The sequence below is a fragment of the Lathamus discolor genome, chromosome Z (genome assembly GCF_037157495.1).
Source record: "Lathamus discolor isolate bLatDis1 chromosome Z, bLatDis1.hap1, whole genome shotgun sequence".
Classification (NCBI taxonomy): Eukaryota; Metazoa; Chordata; class Aves; order Psittaciformes; family Psittacidae; genus Lathamus; species Lathamus discolor.
Genome location: NC_088909.1, coordinates 101,992,860 through 102,008,722, shown reverse-complemented (window position 1 = coordinate 102,008,722; position 15,863 = coordinate 101,992,860). Strand labels below are relative to the sequence as shown.

At 53.0% G+C, this 15,863-nt stretch overlaps 1 protein-coding gene across 4 annotated transcripts; it reads right to left on the bottom strand.

The window, feature by feature from the left end:
- Window positions 1–1,382: 1,382 nt before the first annotated feature.
- On the bottom strand, window positions 1,383–14,777 carry MYORG (myogenesis regulating glycosidase (putative)). 4 transcript variants are annotated; one of them, XM_065663114.1, is made up of 3 exons: window positions 14,663–14,777; window positions 11,316–11,489; window positions 1,383–6,879 (listed from the first exon to the last, which is right to left on the bottom strand). In XM_065663114.1, exon 3 carries the CDS (start codon window positions 6,741–6,743, stop codon window positions 4,707–4,709), a length of 2,037 nt encoding a protein of 678 aa, XP_065519186.1. In that variant the 5' UTR covers window positions 6,744–6,879; window positions 11,316–11,489; window positions 14,663–14,777; the 3' UTR covers window positions 1,383–4,706. The 4 variants fall into 4 exon arrangements, with proteins under 4 accessions (XP_065519186.1, XP_065519187.1, XP_065519183.1 ...); XM_065663115.1 differs by lacking the exon at window positions 11,316–11,489; XM_065663111.1 differs by lacking the exon at window positions 11,316–11,489 and having other exon boundaries at window positions 1,383–6,812; window positions 14,663–14,727.
- Between the last annotated feature and the right edge of the window lie 1,086 nt (window positions 14,778–15,863).

Here is a 15,863-nt window from a genome sequence, read left to right as displayed (position 1 = left end):
CAGGGAGCCATGGGGGACCAATGCCAGAAGCACCCTGTGTGCAGGTGGCACCATGGCCTCCTGTCTGCACTGGGGCTGTGTGCTGCCAGAATGACATCTTGTTTGCCTTGCTAACTTCAGTCCTGGTTGTTTTTTTGCACTCCCAGCACTAAGCAAAGGCTGTTTCCTAGAGGTGCTGGTGACAGGGGACTCTGCCCAGCCCACTGCTTAGCACAGCCTGCCTGGTTTCTAGGGAAGGGAGTGTATATTGCTCTTAAATCTTTAATGATCGCTGAACAAAAAAATCGTCCAGTCCTACTGACAAAAAAACCAATAACAGAATAAATTAAAATCACTGCTTTTCTCTACTTGGCCTCTGGGATTTTGCATCTTTATGGCTCTCCCACTGCGAGGGATTTGCAGGCTGGCAGCTTCCACCCAGCTCAGGATGAGCTGTGATTGAGGAGGTTGGTTTTTGCCTGAGGCTGCCAGCCTGGCCGTGTGCCCAACGACACAGGATAACCTGACTCTGCTGCTGTCAGGCTGTCTTTTCACCATAGTGCTCCCCAGCCTTGGTTTCTGCCTGCCGATCCGTTGGTTTTTTTCTTACTTTTAATAAAAACTTTGATTTTGGGCAGGGATGGACATGCTCCTGGCCAGGATCTCGTGGGTCAGCAGCCACTGCTCTGCTGTCATCCATAGTTACCTCCTTGAACACAAGGCAGGCTGTGGTTTGTGCAGTAGCATAACAACAGGAAGGGCAGGAAAAACATTGTGTGGGGCAAAGTGGGTAGTGTGGGTCAAGGCAACTCTTAAATGAGTTTCACTCACTGCTTTTGTGCCACTGCCATAGCCTCAGATATCTACTCCATCCTCACCATCAGCACCATCTGGTAAGGGGGACCCCAGGGGCACTGGGGACAGGCAGAGCATGGGTGGACACCCCTGGAGTGCCCAAGGGAAGCCAAGAGCAGGCTCCTCTTCTTCAGCACCTATAAACCCCCCAGTCAGTTTCAATGGGCCTTTTTTGGGTGGATGTCAGCAGAAATAGGGGTGTGATGGTCTGGTCCTCACTCCTGGGGGCAGTTGCAATGTGGGGGTTTGCCTGAATATGGTATTCTCCAGCCCCAAAGAACAGTTATTCCCTTTGCTGTCAGTATGCAAAGGAGGGTGATCCAGTGGGTTGTTTCCACATTCTTATCTCCTGACACCACTGCAGACACAAGAGTGGGGTGGCTGCCAGCTCCTCCCTTTGAAACACACATCAAAGCTGCAAGGTGCAAGCTTTAAATAAGCCAGCAATCTCAATTCTGATTTCAATGAAGTCTATGGTGAAAAAAGCCCCAAATCTGCCTGTACCACCAGGCCCATGTACTTGGTACAGATGGACACAGTCGAACTGCTTTTTGTTTTCCAAAATTTTATATCAATCAAGGCAATTCATATTACAGTTCTGTCTTCATGACAATTAAGAATTAGAAAAGTGGTTAAAAACAAACCCACCAGCATAACAGTCCAGCACACAATAGCACGTACAAACACAAGCATCCAGAAAACCCGATACATGACACTGCAAGCTTCAACCTTCAATCACACAGGCAGCACTTTGGCCTGCTGCTCAGTGGGCTGGAGTGGAAAAGACTGAATCAGCTCCCAAAACTGTTTCAGCCTTTTCCTTGGCTGAGTTAAACTAAACACTGCTTTGGCCAGTGACCCATAATGTCAATCACAGGAATCTCCCTAGCAGCAGTTCCCAAGGTGTCTGTGCACAGAATGCTTGTGGTCTGTGAGGTCCTAGAGGTTCTCAAGTCCTGCAGTGCTACAGCATAGTGTTAGAAACAGTGGTTTTGGTAGAGTTGGATGGAAAGGGCACCTAGAGACCTGCTGTTGAGGCACCACTGCTGAGACTCCGCCCAACATGCAGGGAAGGCTTGGTGCCATGCAGCCACAGAGAGCCACCCATTTTTCAGCATCGTCTTTTGTCACCTCTTTCCCTTTCTCCTAGCTGGAACACTGAATGTGCCCTAACTACAGCACTTAGAATAATAAGGGTACTCCATAATCTTACCCATTTATTCATGTAGTTAAATAAAAGAAAATGAAAAGTTTGATAATAAAATCCTTTCTTTTGAGGGAAGGGGAAGGAAGACAGTGTGTCTAATGGTGAATTTTCTCCATGACCTTCCTGCCAGTGCCCAAAATCACTGCAGGGAGATTGAAGGCACTCGTCTGGCTGCTCCCATCATTTTAATGATAAAGGCATGCTAACAGGAATGCTGTGTTTTCATTCACGTAGCCTCATGCCTTATAAGTGAGGAATGCAATAGGTGGCACAGCAGAGACAGAAGAGAAGAAGGCATGCAACATTTCCTGATCACACTAGGATCCTTCCCATGAAGTCCTGTGAGAAGGATCCCACTTCTTCACTGGCAGATGAGCCGTGCAGCAACATCTCCTCCACCCAGTGACTCCCATAGCAAAGAAGGACATGGATTTCACAAGCAAAGGTGGAAAGGGACCCCCTCAAAGTGTGGCCTTTATGCATTTCTGGGGCTGGAGAAGCCTACTCTGCACCCTGTCCTCCTTGGAGGCTGTGGTCAGATTCACCTCCAGGAGCTCCTTACCTTCACCTCCACACTCCGGTCCAATGGCCAAATCCTGCCAGTGCCCTGATGACTGATGGTAGAGCTCCAGGATGAACCCTTTGGCAGAGGCTGGCTGTAGCTTGTAATATAACCACTATTTGCACTGGTGGCAGGGAAAAAACTGAGTCCTTCATAGTTAAAAGCCACAAGAAACAGTCTTTGAGACATGCTTGTGCTCCAGCTGGGCAGAGACTACAGGGCTCCCCTGCATCTCACTCAGGCTGAAACGCTGAATGATGCAGGGCAGATTTAGACCTCAAGGGATGCTCCGAAGAGTCCATCAAACTGGACTTCTTCACTTCCTAACTAAGAAAGCACTTCGTATTTTGCCCCAAACACCTAAATTTCTATTCCTGGACGCCACCACAACCCACTCCTAGGCTTAATGCATCTCCTTCTCTGCCCCCTGCAAAGCCAGCGGCAGGAGAAGGGCTTTGAGAAAAATCCTCACTGGTACCCAACCCTAGCCAAAACACAGCACCATCTCCCTGAGTGCCAGACTCAGACCAGGCCCATGCTCAGCCCAGACACGATCCCATGGGAAGCCCCACAGACCCTTGGCTGGCCATAGCCTGGGCAGGGTGCCCCAAACCTTCCTACCCAACACAGTTCAATGATACAGAGGCTCATTACAAATTCAGGGGCTGAACCATGCTCCCAACCAGGGCACAGCTGGGAATGTCCTGCCCTGGGGAGGAAGGCTTCCAGGCCTCATTCCTGTTTTCTTTGTCTCAGAGATTGCCCACAGCTCTCTGTAAATGCATCTTCCCCTAAAAAAACAAACGGGAAAACCGGAAAAGAGACATCTCTGCAGCTCCATGCCGGCTGCAGGGACTTGGAATGCAGGACCACATCACACCATGTCCCCTCAAGCATCTCTGACAACAACCCTGCCTCGAGCACCACAAACACTGCTTGAGGACGGTTCCTAATTCTGCCAGGGAGAGAGGAGGGCTGCTTCAGAAGAAAACCTCAACAAAATGATCACCTCTAACCTGAGACAGAGATGGATATTGGGTTAAATTCATGGTAGATGAGGACATTTCCGCGGGTGCAGCGAGAACACCCGCTGGCACAGACCCATCAGCGCGAAAGCCGGTGTTTTCCACCCACCAGCAAGCTGGCTAGCAGCAAACGTCACCGCCAACCCGAGGCGTGTGCCGCTCCCTCACCGGAACCAGCTGTTGCCAGGGAAGAGCCGCACGTTCTTTTGGAGCAGGGCTTTGCTCCAGGCAGTCCTGCCAGCAACAAACCTGAAAGCTCATCTGTCCTCAAAAACCCAAGCGGATGGTATCAGCAGGATAATCATGTAATGACGCGGGGACATAAATGCTTTATAAAGACTAATGGGGCATGCTGGTAGGGACGGTGCTGTTCTAGGAAAGGCAATGTTGACACCCGAGGCAAAACACACAAGCGAGTGCCTAGCAGCTGGGGTTAAATCAGCAAGGAGGTGGGGTGCAGGAAGCAACATGCAGCCTGTACAGTTAATACCTGGATATCACGTGAGTAAACTGGCCTGCCTGGTACCAGGGAAAGCAGGAGCATGGGGCAAATGTTAGTCCAGTGCAACACTAGACCAAAAGGGGAAAAAAATGCGCATGTGTATGTATCTCTAGTTTGTCTTCTGCTCTTAAAAAAAAGCCAATTTAAATATGCTTGCCTTATTATAAAACTTACGGCAGGCTCTGCTGTAGCAACCCTCCCACGTCACACACTCCCATGTCCTCCCACGAGATAAGAAACATTCCCACTGGCACTAAACAACCTCCACCTCTTGAAATACTTGGGAACTGAAAAAGAATTGGGTTTACTATGTGCCTGCAGACAGACTGATAACTGCATCTTGACCTGTACAGAGAAAATTCTGCATACTGGAACCCAGCTGGAGTCTCCCATAATGAACGAATTAATAGGAAAAATCACCCCCCCTTCGAATAAAAAAAATTACCCCAAGGACAGTGAGTCCTTTTAATTCCATTCCTCATCCCCAGTCTCAAACTAAATGTGCAATTAGAACTGTTATGTATGACATAGTCCTAGGTAAGGCATGGTGATCCCCAAAAGTGATGGAGAAAGCTCTTAGGAAACCCAGAGGAAATAGGCGACTTCATCCAGGTCAACAGGATAGTCCGTGAGCAGCACCGGGGTCTTCTCAAACAACTCCCCCTTGTAGCTGCGCCACTTGCCCGCCGGCAGGTAGACGTCACGCTCCTGCTTGCCCATCTCCAGCACAGGAGCCACCATGAGGGTGTCCCCGATGAGGAACTGGGAGTCGATCCTGTGCGTGGCCTCGTCGCGGGGCGAGATCCACCAGATGGGACGGATGATGGGGTCCCCCGTGTCGGTGACCTCCCCGGCCAGCTCCAGCAGCAGCGGGGCCACCAGCGACTCGTGGAGCTCCGTGAACTTCTGCGCGATCTCCACCACTTCCTTGTCATAGAGCCAGGGCGGGATGGAGAACTGCATGGAGGGCATGAAGGCTGACAGCTCCAGCCACCGCACGTACAGCTCCCGGTCCGGAATCTCCACCGCTCCATCTGTCTTGTTGGGGAAAAAATTCCCTCCGATCATGTCAGCAGATATGAAGGGGTACCCCAGCATGCTGATGGTGAGCACAGTGGGGATAAGAGACTTGAGGCCGAGCTCGTAGCCCCAGACAGAGTCGCGGTCAATGATGCGGAAGAAGCAGGAGATGTTCTGTGACTGGTAGCCCACGCGCACCTCGGCCAGCTCGTAGAAGGGGATGGCCATCTCCGTGTAGCGCCGCGACCAAATGCTGGGGTCCGAGAGCGGGCGGAAGGTGCTGAACTGCTTGGGCAGGTAGCTGGTCTCGCCCGCATCAAACTTGAAGGACGAGATGCCGTACTTGTGTCGGAGCTGGCGCAGGTGGCTCTGGAACCAGTCCCGGGCTGCCGGGTTGGTGAAGTCCAAGATGGCCCCAATGCCATTCCACCACTCCACCATGGCCGGCAGTCGCCCTGAGGGCTCCTTGATGAACAGCTGACGCTCGATTCCCACCCCAAAATTGGAGGAATTGTAGTTTATGAAAGGGTGAGTCCATAGGGTGACCTTAAACCCATCTTCCCTCAGTTTTGCAAACATCTCTGTCACATTGGGGAACTTGACGGGGTCAAAGTCAAAGTCCCCATAGGCTTGTGTGTACATGTCATCAATTTCTATGTGGCTGCAGTTAAAACGGTACTTTCTGATCTTTTCGGCGAATCGCAAGAGTTTATCCTGGTCAATATCATTCTTGTAGAGGGCCCACGTGGACCATATTGGGTATCGGAAGGCGTTCTCGGCAGGGATCTTGGAGGGCTTGTTGAAGTACCTGCGCACCATGTACTTGTGGATGGAGGTGATGTCGGAGCCCACGCAGACGCGGTAGCTGAGCTCGGGGAAGGGCTGCTGCCCCGGCGGGGGCTTGTAGGGAGAGTCCTTGTAGCGAGCCTGGAAGAAGAGGGTGCGCTCGGTGGCGTTGAAGCCCAGGTGGAAGGGCACGGAGTCGTTGATCTTGATGGCGGCCGCCTTGGAGGAGAGCCAGTAGCGCTCGAGGATGCCGCCAAAGCTGTCGCGGAAGGAGTAGACGTCGCTGGTCACGTAGGGCACGGGCTCCTGGTAGCCGGCCAGGCGGATGGGCCAGTGCTGGGTGCTCATCTCGGAGCCCCCGTACCAGTGCGCGTCCTCCCAGAACATGGTGTGCTCCACGGCGGGGCCGTCCGCCAGCTCCTCCCAGCGCACGCGGTAGCACATCACCGTGTCCTTGGGCCTCACCGTCTGGATGAAGAAGTTGAGCGGCCCCCGGCCCGAGCGCGTGCAGCTCAGGATCTCGCCCTCCTTGGAGCACGACTCCAGGTCCAGGCTGCCCGAGCGGAACGCCAGCCGGAACACCACCTCCCCGTGCTGGTTCCTGATGACGAAGCCGTCCGCGCGCAGGTCCATCAGCTCCGTCTTGAGCCGCTCCGCCTTCCGCAGGGACACCGTGTAGTAGCACCAGGCCACCACTGCGGCAATGAACAGGATGAGGCCCAGCAGGATGGCGCCGAGCATGGGCCTCAGCTCTTTGGATGGCTTCTGCTTCACTGGCGTGAAGTTCTCAGGCAGGAAGGTGTACATGGTGCTCCCTTTTCCCTATACTTTTTCCAGAGGTGTGGGAAGGAAGATCTCTTTGCAGCAATCCCGGTGCTCTCGGGAGAAGAAAACGGGTTGTTAGGAAAGTTCCCACCTCCACTGAGCCCCACAGCACCTGTCTCTGAAAAAGAAGAGCATATATAAATAGTCTCAGCATAGCTTTTGAATCAAGGTATGGCTTGTCATCCATTTGCCGTCTCAATTTCACTAGCTCCCCTTGGCCCCTCACTGCCTGTAGCTGTACGCCGAGTACCAGATACCATCTCCAGTTACCCTGGTCAGACAACACGTGCAAAGAACACCCTTGAGCCACACATGTATAACAACCCCAGGGCAACAAGGACCAAATCATTGCCGTAATTACTGCTCTTTTGTTTGGAAGACTTTCTGCGGAGACAGGGAGCGGGTAGAAGGAGGATGAGCAGGAGATCCCTCAGCCCCACTGACAGATTAAGGGACAGGGCTAACTAACAGCCATGGAAAAGGACACCATATAATGAATTCCAAGCAGCACGCCTAATTTTAATCAAACTGCCTCCCTGGCAGATTTAAACTCAGTTTATCCACAGCACCATCCGCTCCCCGTAGCCGGCATGTCCTGGCTGCCCCAGCCTGCTGGTGCTTTGCAGCGAAGGTAGGTAAATCCCTGCATCTCCACAGCTCCAGGATGGCCAGACGGGGCTGAGGAAACGGTGGTTCACTGCTGGTTTGGGGGTTGCATGCATGGGGTGTGTGGAGAGACTGCACCAGCATCAGAATGCTCCTGCCGTGCACACAGACCCCTGCAATGGCTCCAGATGGGAGAAAAGCTAATGTACTGGGGAGTGAGTGGCGCAGGGCCTCCAAAGGGCTTTTCCTCTATCCAGCACTGCTCTGTGCTGTGTTTCAGCTCCAGCCTGCTCCCCCTGTGCGGCCCCAGGGAAGCGGGCTGTGCCAGGAGCTGAACGGCTTTCCCTTGGCCGCGGGCTGGATGGGCTTGGCCAAGCCCAGCGCCTGGAATCCAGAGGGGAAAAGTAAAGTCAGGACAGAGAGGAGTGAGAAACAAGCCTGATGCAGGAGCAGGGGAAGGAGAGGAGCTGTACGGATGCAGGCACACTGGCCAGTACCTGGCCATAAACCTGTCAGCTCAGGACAAAAAGGAGGAAAAAACCACTCTGTGTGGGCACAAACGATGCTGGTTGCAGTCACTCCATCTGAATGGGCTGTGTTTTTTGAAAGAGAGGAAGAAAGAATCCAAAATGAAATACTGAACCCTCTCCCTGCCAGAGGTGTGACAAGCTGGAGCACATTTACCCTGTAGCTTGAACAGATCTGTCTCCCTTAAACAGGACAATTAAAGCAGAAAGGGCTCCTACTCCACTGTGGGTATGCCCCAGTGTAAACCCAGCGTGACATCTTTGCACAGGCTCAACAAAACATGCAGCATTTTATATTCATCTTGAACCATGTATTGGGCCAGACTTTGCAGCTGGGGATATTTTTTTGTAACTGGCCGTGTCATTTTAACCTTCCCCTGGGAGCTGGTAACTTTCTCGACTGCCAGTTGCTTTAAATGGGATTACAGCGGCATTAGGAAGCGATTAGCCTGAACAGGCGATAGGTTTAGCTAAATGACTTGTCCCGTGTCCAAGTCCCGCAGAGCCCTCACTCGCCAGCAGTGAGCTTCAGCACGGGATGGGGTCAGCTCCAATCACTCCTGTGTCACAACTGTGTCACCCAGAGCAGGATCCTGCCCCCAGGAGGGGAACAGGGCCCCCACCACCAGCATATGTGATGTGAGGCCAGCTGTGCCCAGCAAGAATTGGGCAATAAAGGCAGGGAGGAGATGGTGGTGGGAAGATGCTGTGATTGGGATAAGCCTTCACCCCCTCTATTAACCCCGCCTTGGCATTTAGAGTGAACCAGAAGCTGTGCAGGATTGTATCAGTGATGGTGGGAAGGAAGGTTTGATAAATCATAGAGTGGTTTCAGTTGGAAGGGACCTCAAAGCTCGTCCAGTTCCAATCTCCTACCATGGGCAGCGACACCTTCCACTAGACCAGGTTGCTCCAAGCCCCATCCAACCTGGCCTTGAACACTGCCAGCAATCGGGCATATATAATAATTTAAGGGCATAATAATACTAATTTAATGGGACATATATAATAACTGAAGAAGGGTTTTGGCCAAATTCAGCACAGATGAGCAAAGCTGCAACTAGCAGGATGCTTCTGGAAATACAGATGGCTATACTGATCTCAAATGAGATCCCTCCCTCTCAGCACTGGGAATTTTTGGGATGCTGGAGAAAGAGATGCGAATACCTGTCACTATGCCTCTGTCTCATGTGTGCGATATCTGGGGACTGCAACGCTCAAGAGAGGAAAATGTAAAATGCAGCCTCCACCGAGCAGGACTTGCAAATTATTTGGGAAAATAATTTTTTAAAGTTCTCAAATTTTCAAAGAAAAAAAGGAGGAAATAAGTGTTGTTTTCTTTCCCAGCTCTCATTGGGGACTTTAAGCCCCCAAAATGGCCAATATTGGCACTGTGGGGGCAGCCACCTCCTCACTCCATGTAAGATTTCTGGATTTTCTTCTCCCTTTCAAGAAACCAGTTTATTATTTATGAACTACTTTGAAGCTGCTCTATTTTTAGGCTGTTTCTTTCTTTTCCCTGCCATGGGCTGGAGCTCATGATATGCAAGCAGGAGCTGTCACTGGCGCTGCCAGTAGAGAAGTAATGTGTTTTTTAAGACAGGTTTTGCAGTTTTGTGTGGCTCTTGGGCACAAATCTGCTCAGAGGGATGTGCAAGCTGGGTGTCTGAGCTGGTGGATTTAATCCTGCTCCTGCTGCTGTCTGGGGCAGGGTCAAACCCCTGTGGCTGCCCTGGGCTGATGGACGTCACCCACTTGGGTACCACTCCAATAAAGACGTGGAGAAGGGCGTTTGCAGGCATCACCCAGCACACCAAGGCACTAGAGAGGTCTCCAAAACCCAGATCTGCTTTATGCCCATCCAGCCCCTCTACTTTTTTGCAGTGTTAACAAAATGTACATTCTCCAGTCGGTGATTTGGGAAGTCTCCCAGTCCCAAGCTCCCTGGAGATGCCTCCTGCCTCACATTCACGAGCTGCAGCCCGCAAAGGTGCCTTTGCTTATGCAAAGCCTGTTTCAACACCTTTTATCCTTAATGCAAACATGTTATTTCGCTCCAAGATGACATTGTGGTGACCTCTAGCTCCTCAAGGAAACAAAAAAAACACAAAACAGAAAATGGGAGGGTTTCAAAGCCAAACAGCATGTTTACAGCTTGCTGCGCTGGAGCGTCCCAGATGACCCAAAACACAGCTTTTTCTTCCTGCTCTGTGGGAGCAGCGAGGCATCTTGCCTCAGCTCGAGGTGAAAGCAACACATCTGAGCAGGACACACTTTAAGGAGTAAAAATAAAACTCCATTTTTTGACCGCTTCTATTTTTACCAACACTGCTGCTAACCACAGGCTGCGAGACCCACAGCACCACTAACCCCAGCAACTTTGCAATTAGGACATTCGTTTAAAGAGGGTCAATAACATGTAATTGGTCCCTGTTGCCCTGGCAGGGTCAGGTCTGAACCATGCTGGGGTAATGGTTTTGCCAGGGACACATATGCATTTTGCACACTGGGATGCTGGGAAACCCTCGCCTCTGGTACAAGGTGCTGCCACCTCCTCCCCAGACATCTTGACAGGAGTTGAGCTGAGGAAACGCTTCAGACTTCATTGGGAGGCATCTCCAACTCCATAAAAGAGCAGGGAATTAGGATGGCAAATTAAAGGGGAAATTACTTCTCCGCAGAACAGCTGTGGGGGTGAAAAACTTCCACGTGCCCACTCTGCAATCTGCCACGGGGGACCAGCCTTACAAAAGGGACTTTGCAAACCTGAGATGGGGGATGAGCAACACTCCCCATGGGTTTAATTTCCCTTTGAGGGGTCTCTAGCAGCACTGGAGTTCTCTGTAGGGCTTTCTGGAGTGATGAAGTGTGAAATCACCATTCCAGACGCTTGTCACTGATGGGAGCTGGTAGGACAGGCAGGGGCACCCGGTACCAGAACAGGGCACAGGGCTGATCCCCACACTGCTCCATATACACACCCACCGTGGGTCAGAGACACCAATTCCTCCCTCAGCCCCACACAGCCAACCACAAGGATCACCTCAAGTACTGCACAGGATCACCCCGGGGCCCTGGGTTTGTCCCTGCAGCGCACAACCCACGCTGGGGTTACTGTGGGTGGCAGAGACCCCTGTCCCCCAGCCAGCGGCACTGACTCTGCTTTAGCAGGACAGGGACAGTGTGGGGGATACAGTGCCCCCTTCCAAGGGGATCCCCACCTTCACCGTGCCTGCTGAGGTCGCAGCAGGGAATGACACTGCCTGGTTTAAAAGGCTGTAGTAGGGGTGCAGTGGGGTCACTCCTGCGAAGTGACCCATGCTTGCTCTCGGGGCTGCTGCCTGCATATCACTCAGGTGCTGGGTAGGGAAAGCCCTGAGGAGGCAGCTCATCCCGCCGGGGACCTGGAACTGGTACTCACCCATCCATTGCCTCTCGGGGATCGCTGCCTGCCGCCTGTCTCCACCACAGACGTCTTTTTAAGCACACAAAACCTGATTGCTGCTACGTCTCCGCATCGCCACCAGCTCCGTCCTCTCCATCGCTCAGGGTGCCTTGAGGCTACGAGCTGGCTGCGGCCCGAGCAGCGTGTGTCCTGGGCAGGAGGAGGGGACCAGCACGTCACCGGCGTGTTCCTCAGGCACCGCGACGGATGCGTGAGCAGCCAGCCCTCCGGTCGGGGTGTGCTGAGGCAGCGACACCCGGCCAAGAGGCGGCTGCCGCAGACAGCACCGTGCCGCAAAGGGCACGAGCACTCGGAGGCGCGGCGCTCAGGCTGGCATCTCACCTTCCTGCCAGGTGAGCTGGCAAAGGCTCCCCCGCGCTTGCATTCGCAGGCTCTCCGGGATCGGAAAGCAAAGTCAAAACCAACCCGGGGTTTTGCTTCTTTCCTTTCTCAAGTGGTGTGGTTTTAAGCGGAGTCATGATTCAGCAGGGTGACGAGGGTGCCGTGAGCGAAAGGAAACAAGCAGCCCCCGCTGCCGCTGGCTGGTTTGTAAGCCAGGGTTAAACAGCACCGGGAAGCCAGAGGATAAACCCCAAATCCGAGGTGGCCGCGTAGGTACAGAGCTCATCCGCAAAGTGCAGACAGGCTGACAGCACCTTGCTCTGTCCGCGAGAGCAGACAGGAGATCTGAAGCTGTGGCATTAACTCTGCCCAGCCTTAAATACATTCACCTATATTGTAGGAATCATCAGTTTACAGCCCAGTTATGTCCCTTAAAGCTGCCAATGTCAAGGGATGCTCCAAACCCATTTAGACACCTCATCTAGTGTCTGGCCATGAATACAAAAAACTCGCTGGAGTCAGCTGTGGCAGCAGATGACTTAATATTTAACACCCCTGACAATTCCCCCTTCACAACACTGACTTTGGTGTTCACCCTGTGCTAATTAGCAAGATGAAGTTTTAATTAGCTCGGTTTTCACTTTAACCCTGCATACCACTTGCAGTGCTGCCCGCTCATGACTAAAGCATGACCAAGGGCTCTGGCTCTGCCCTGCCTGGAGGCACATCAGTTTGTCTGAGCTGCAAGGATTTGTGGAGACAGAACACAAGTGAGCTCTCTAGCTCCAAAGTGCATTGGACATGTGGGAGAGAAAGCTCCAGTGCTCTCCCTTCAAGGACATATCTGTGTCCATCTCGGAGATGTCCTACAGCACCTGGGGGAGCAGGGGGCAGCCTGACCCCAAGGCTGCAGTCCATGGGGTAGCCCTGAGCCCAGCAGCCAGCTCCTAGGCACTTGTGGGGCCAGCGGCTCTTGGGGAGGCGCTCATGAAACTCACCCAGCTTGCGCCTGACAGTGGTGAAACACCAAACACAAGGAGTTCTACATGCCAGCATACTGGGATGATACAAATCTCTACCCAAAAAAGAAATAAAAGCAGTAACTGCAGTATAATTTCATCGATCCCATCAGAGGAGCCAGGAAGAGGAAAGGTTGTGGCCCAGCAGGGCTGGTCCAGCAGGCAGGCTTATGAACCCCCAGTGCAAAGCATCAGTCTGCTGTTAAAAAAAGCATGACTATCAGGTCGAGGGAGGTGATCCTGCCCCTCTGCTCTCATGAGACCTCACTTGAAGCACTGTGTGTAGTTCTGGTGACCCCATCATAAGAAGGACATGGAGCTGTTGGAGCAAGTCCAGAGGAGGCCACGAGGATGATCAGGGGACTGGAGCACCTCCCGTATGAAGACAGGCTGAGGAAGTTGGGGCTGTTCAGCCTGGAGAAGAGAAGGCTGCGTGGAGACCTCAGAGCAGCCTTCCACTATCTGAAGGGGGCCTATACGGATGCTGGGGAGGGACTCTTCATCAGGGACTGTGGCGATAGTACAAAGGGTAATGGGTATAAGATTAAATGGGAGATTTAGGTTAGATATAAGGCTGAAGTTCCTCCCTGTGAGGGTGGTGAGGCACTGGAATGGGTTGCCCAAGGAAGTTGTGGCTGCTCCATCCCTGGCAGTGTTCAAGGCCAGGCTGGACAGAACCTTGGGTGACATGATACAGTGTGAGGTGTTGCTGCCAATGGCGGGGGATTGGAACTGGGTGATCTTAAGGTCCTTTTCAACCCAAACCATTCTATGATTCTATTAGCTTATTTCATTTCCCACATGTGCTGTGTATGATACACAGCCATGAAGATTTTGGTGTCTTTTGTTCCCCCAGTCCACTTCCTGCTGGTACGAGATGTCCATCATCTACCACCCTATCACTCCAACAGCCTTCTCCCCAGTGCTGCTGCTAGCATTCATCTCGCTCTTGCTCGTCTCCATCCTCCAAGACAAAACCACCCCACAGTCGGGCTTGGTGCCCCATTTTACTCTCCCCAGATCCCTTCTTTAAAGAGCTGATTCAGCGCTTTGGGAGCGCTCAACATTTCAGATGCTGAGACAAGTTGAAACACAAGCTCACTCCAGCATCCAAGTGCTACAACGCGATATGGGGAAGAAATGGAAACCTAAGCACATCCCAGTGGCATAGCCCCTGCTATTTTCCAGACATCAAATCACCATGAAACTCCAGCTCCAGAGGGTGGCAATGGAGTTGAACTGGTGACTCAGGACTCCAAATTTGCATCTGCGTACAACAGTCAAGGATGCTGGACAACCTTAGGCCCAATGCAATCATCAATCCCTTAAAGTGGTTCCGCTGGCAGCTCCTTCATGTGCAGATGCAGCCATGGAGACACAAACCTCAGCCCTCAGCCGCCACTGGGCTGTGGGTACCTGCTGCGCCAGGTGCCCTTTAGGTGATCCCAAGAAGGAAACAGAAAGAGAAAGGATTTATGCTTTCTAAACCAGTTTTGGCCACTCATTGCCTCTGCCAGCACTTGCTGATGGAGGAGCCGTCCCAGAAAGCTCTCTAAACCCAACCCGGCACACTGCACAACCTGCTGCAAACCCCATCTGCTCAAGTTTTCACTGCCAAGCATCTGTCTAGCGGCAGAAGTTGGAGCCGCACCTTGCAAGCGGAGCCGGGGACGTGTCTCCGAGCTCTGCTAACGTTCTCCAGCCTGCAAGCCTCCCACCCTCCGCAAGAAACGCTTGCGCAGCTCCTACACCCCGGCCGGCTGCCCCGCACGCTCAGGGTGACCGCGACACCGCGCTCCCGCGGGCCCTCCCGACCCCGCTCCCTGCGCTCTGCGGGACGGGGCTCCCCGGTCTCTGCCTCCAGCCGCGGTCACCCCCCCCCCCCCACCCCGGGGCCGCGCACCCCAAACCCGCCCGGGGGCTGCTGCATCCTCCCCACCGCACCGGGGACCCCGCACTTACCGGCAGCGGGGCACCGGGGCCGAGCGCGGCCGGCGGCGGCTGCAGCGGTTCCGGGGTTGGGCGCTCCCCGCGGCGCAGCCCCGCCCCGCCGCGGACCGGCCCCCCCCAGCCACGGACCGGCCCCCATCCCGGCCCGGAGCTCCCTGCTGGGACCGGCAGTTCGGTCCCCGCCACCCGCCGGCGGCCGGTCACGTTAAGGTTAATGTCGGGGGGACGTTCTGTTCGTGTTCTGGTCGCTGGGGTTGTGACGATGTGCTTCTCAGGCCATAGACCTTGGGGAGAAGCCAAGCGGGAACTGGCGTGACCTAATTTGTACTTTGTTTTTAGGGATATGTTTTGTTTTGGATGAGTTCGCTGTTGCGTCTAACCCCTCGCCCTGTTACAGAGTGGGTGGTTTGATTTTGGTATCCATAGTGGGGTATAGGTGGTTATTCAGTTTGGAGGCTTCTTTTCATAGGATCACAGGGTGGTTTTGGTTGGGAGGGACTTAAAAGCTCATCCAGTTCCAACCCCCTGCCGCAGGCAGGGACACCTTCCACTAGAGCAGGTTGCTCCAAGCCCCCGTGTCCAACCTGGCCTTGAACACTGCCAGGGATGGGGCAGCCACAGCTTCTCTGGGCACCCTGTGCCAGCGCCTCAGCACCCTCACAGGGAACAACTTCTGCCCAAGAGCTCACCTCAATCTCCCCTCTGTCAGGTTGAACCCATTCCCCCTTGTCCTGTCACTACCTGCCTTTGTAAAAAGCCCAGATTTCCTGTAGCCCCCCTTTACCTACTGGAAGGCTGTACCTTTTTATATCTGTGATATGATTTATGGTTTATTCGGATGGCATGTTGGAGGGTTCTGTTTATTCTTTCTCATGGCAACTGAGCCTTTTCCACAAGCCTGGGGGGATTGACGTGGGGTATGGCGTAGCTCTTCATGCTTGTTGTGGGAGTGATTACTGGGGGACTTGTTGAGAATGGAAAGTTATTACTGCTGATAGTGGAGGCATATTTTTTGTTCCATTGGATTTTAGTGGGGTGGCTGTATTTTAATCACGTGAAGTGGGAATACTTTTAGTAGCAGAGTGAGACCTGTTGTTAACTCAGCTTGTGTGAGGTTTATCTCCTGGGGCTATTTGGGAGGAACAGGAAATAGTTTAATGTAAAAAAACATCTTTGGGAGTTGGGGATGGAGATACAAGTCCTCTTATTTTTC

Excerpts from the sequence above, each read along its gene's own strand:
- MYORG (XM_065663114.1), bottom strand. The coding sequence starts at position 6,743 with ATGTACACCTTCCTGCCTGAGAACTTCACGCCAGTGAAGCAGAAGCCA.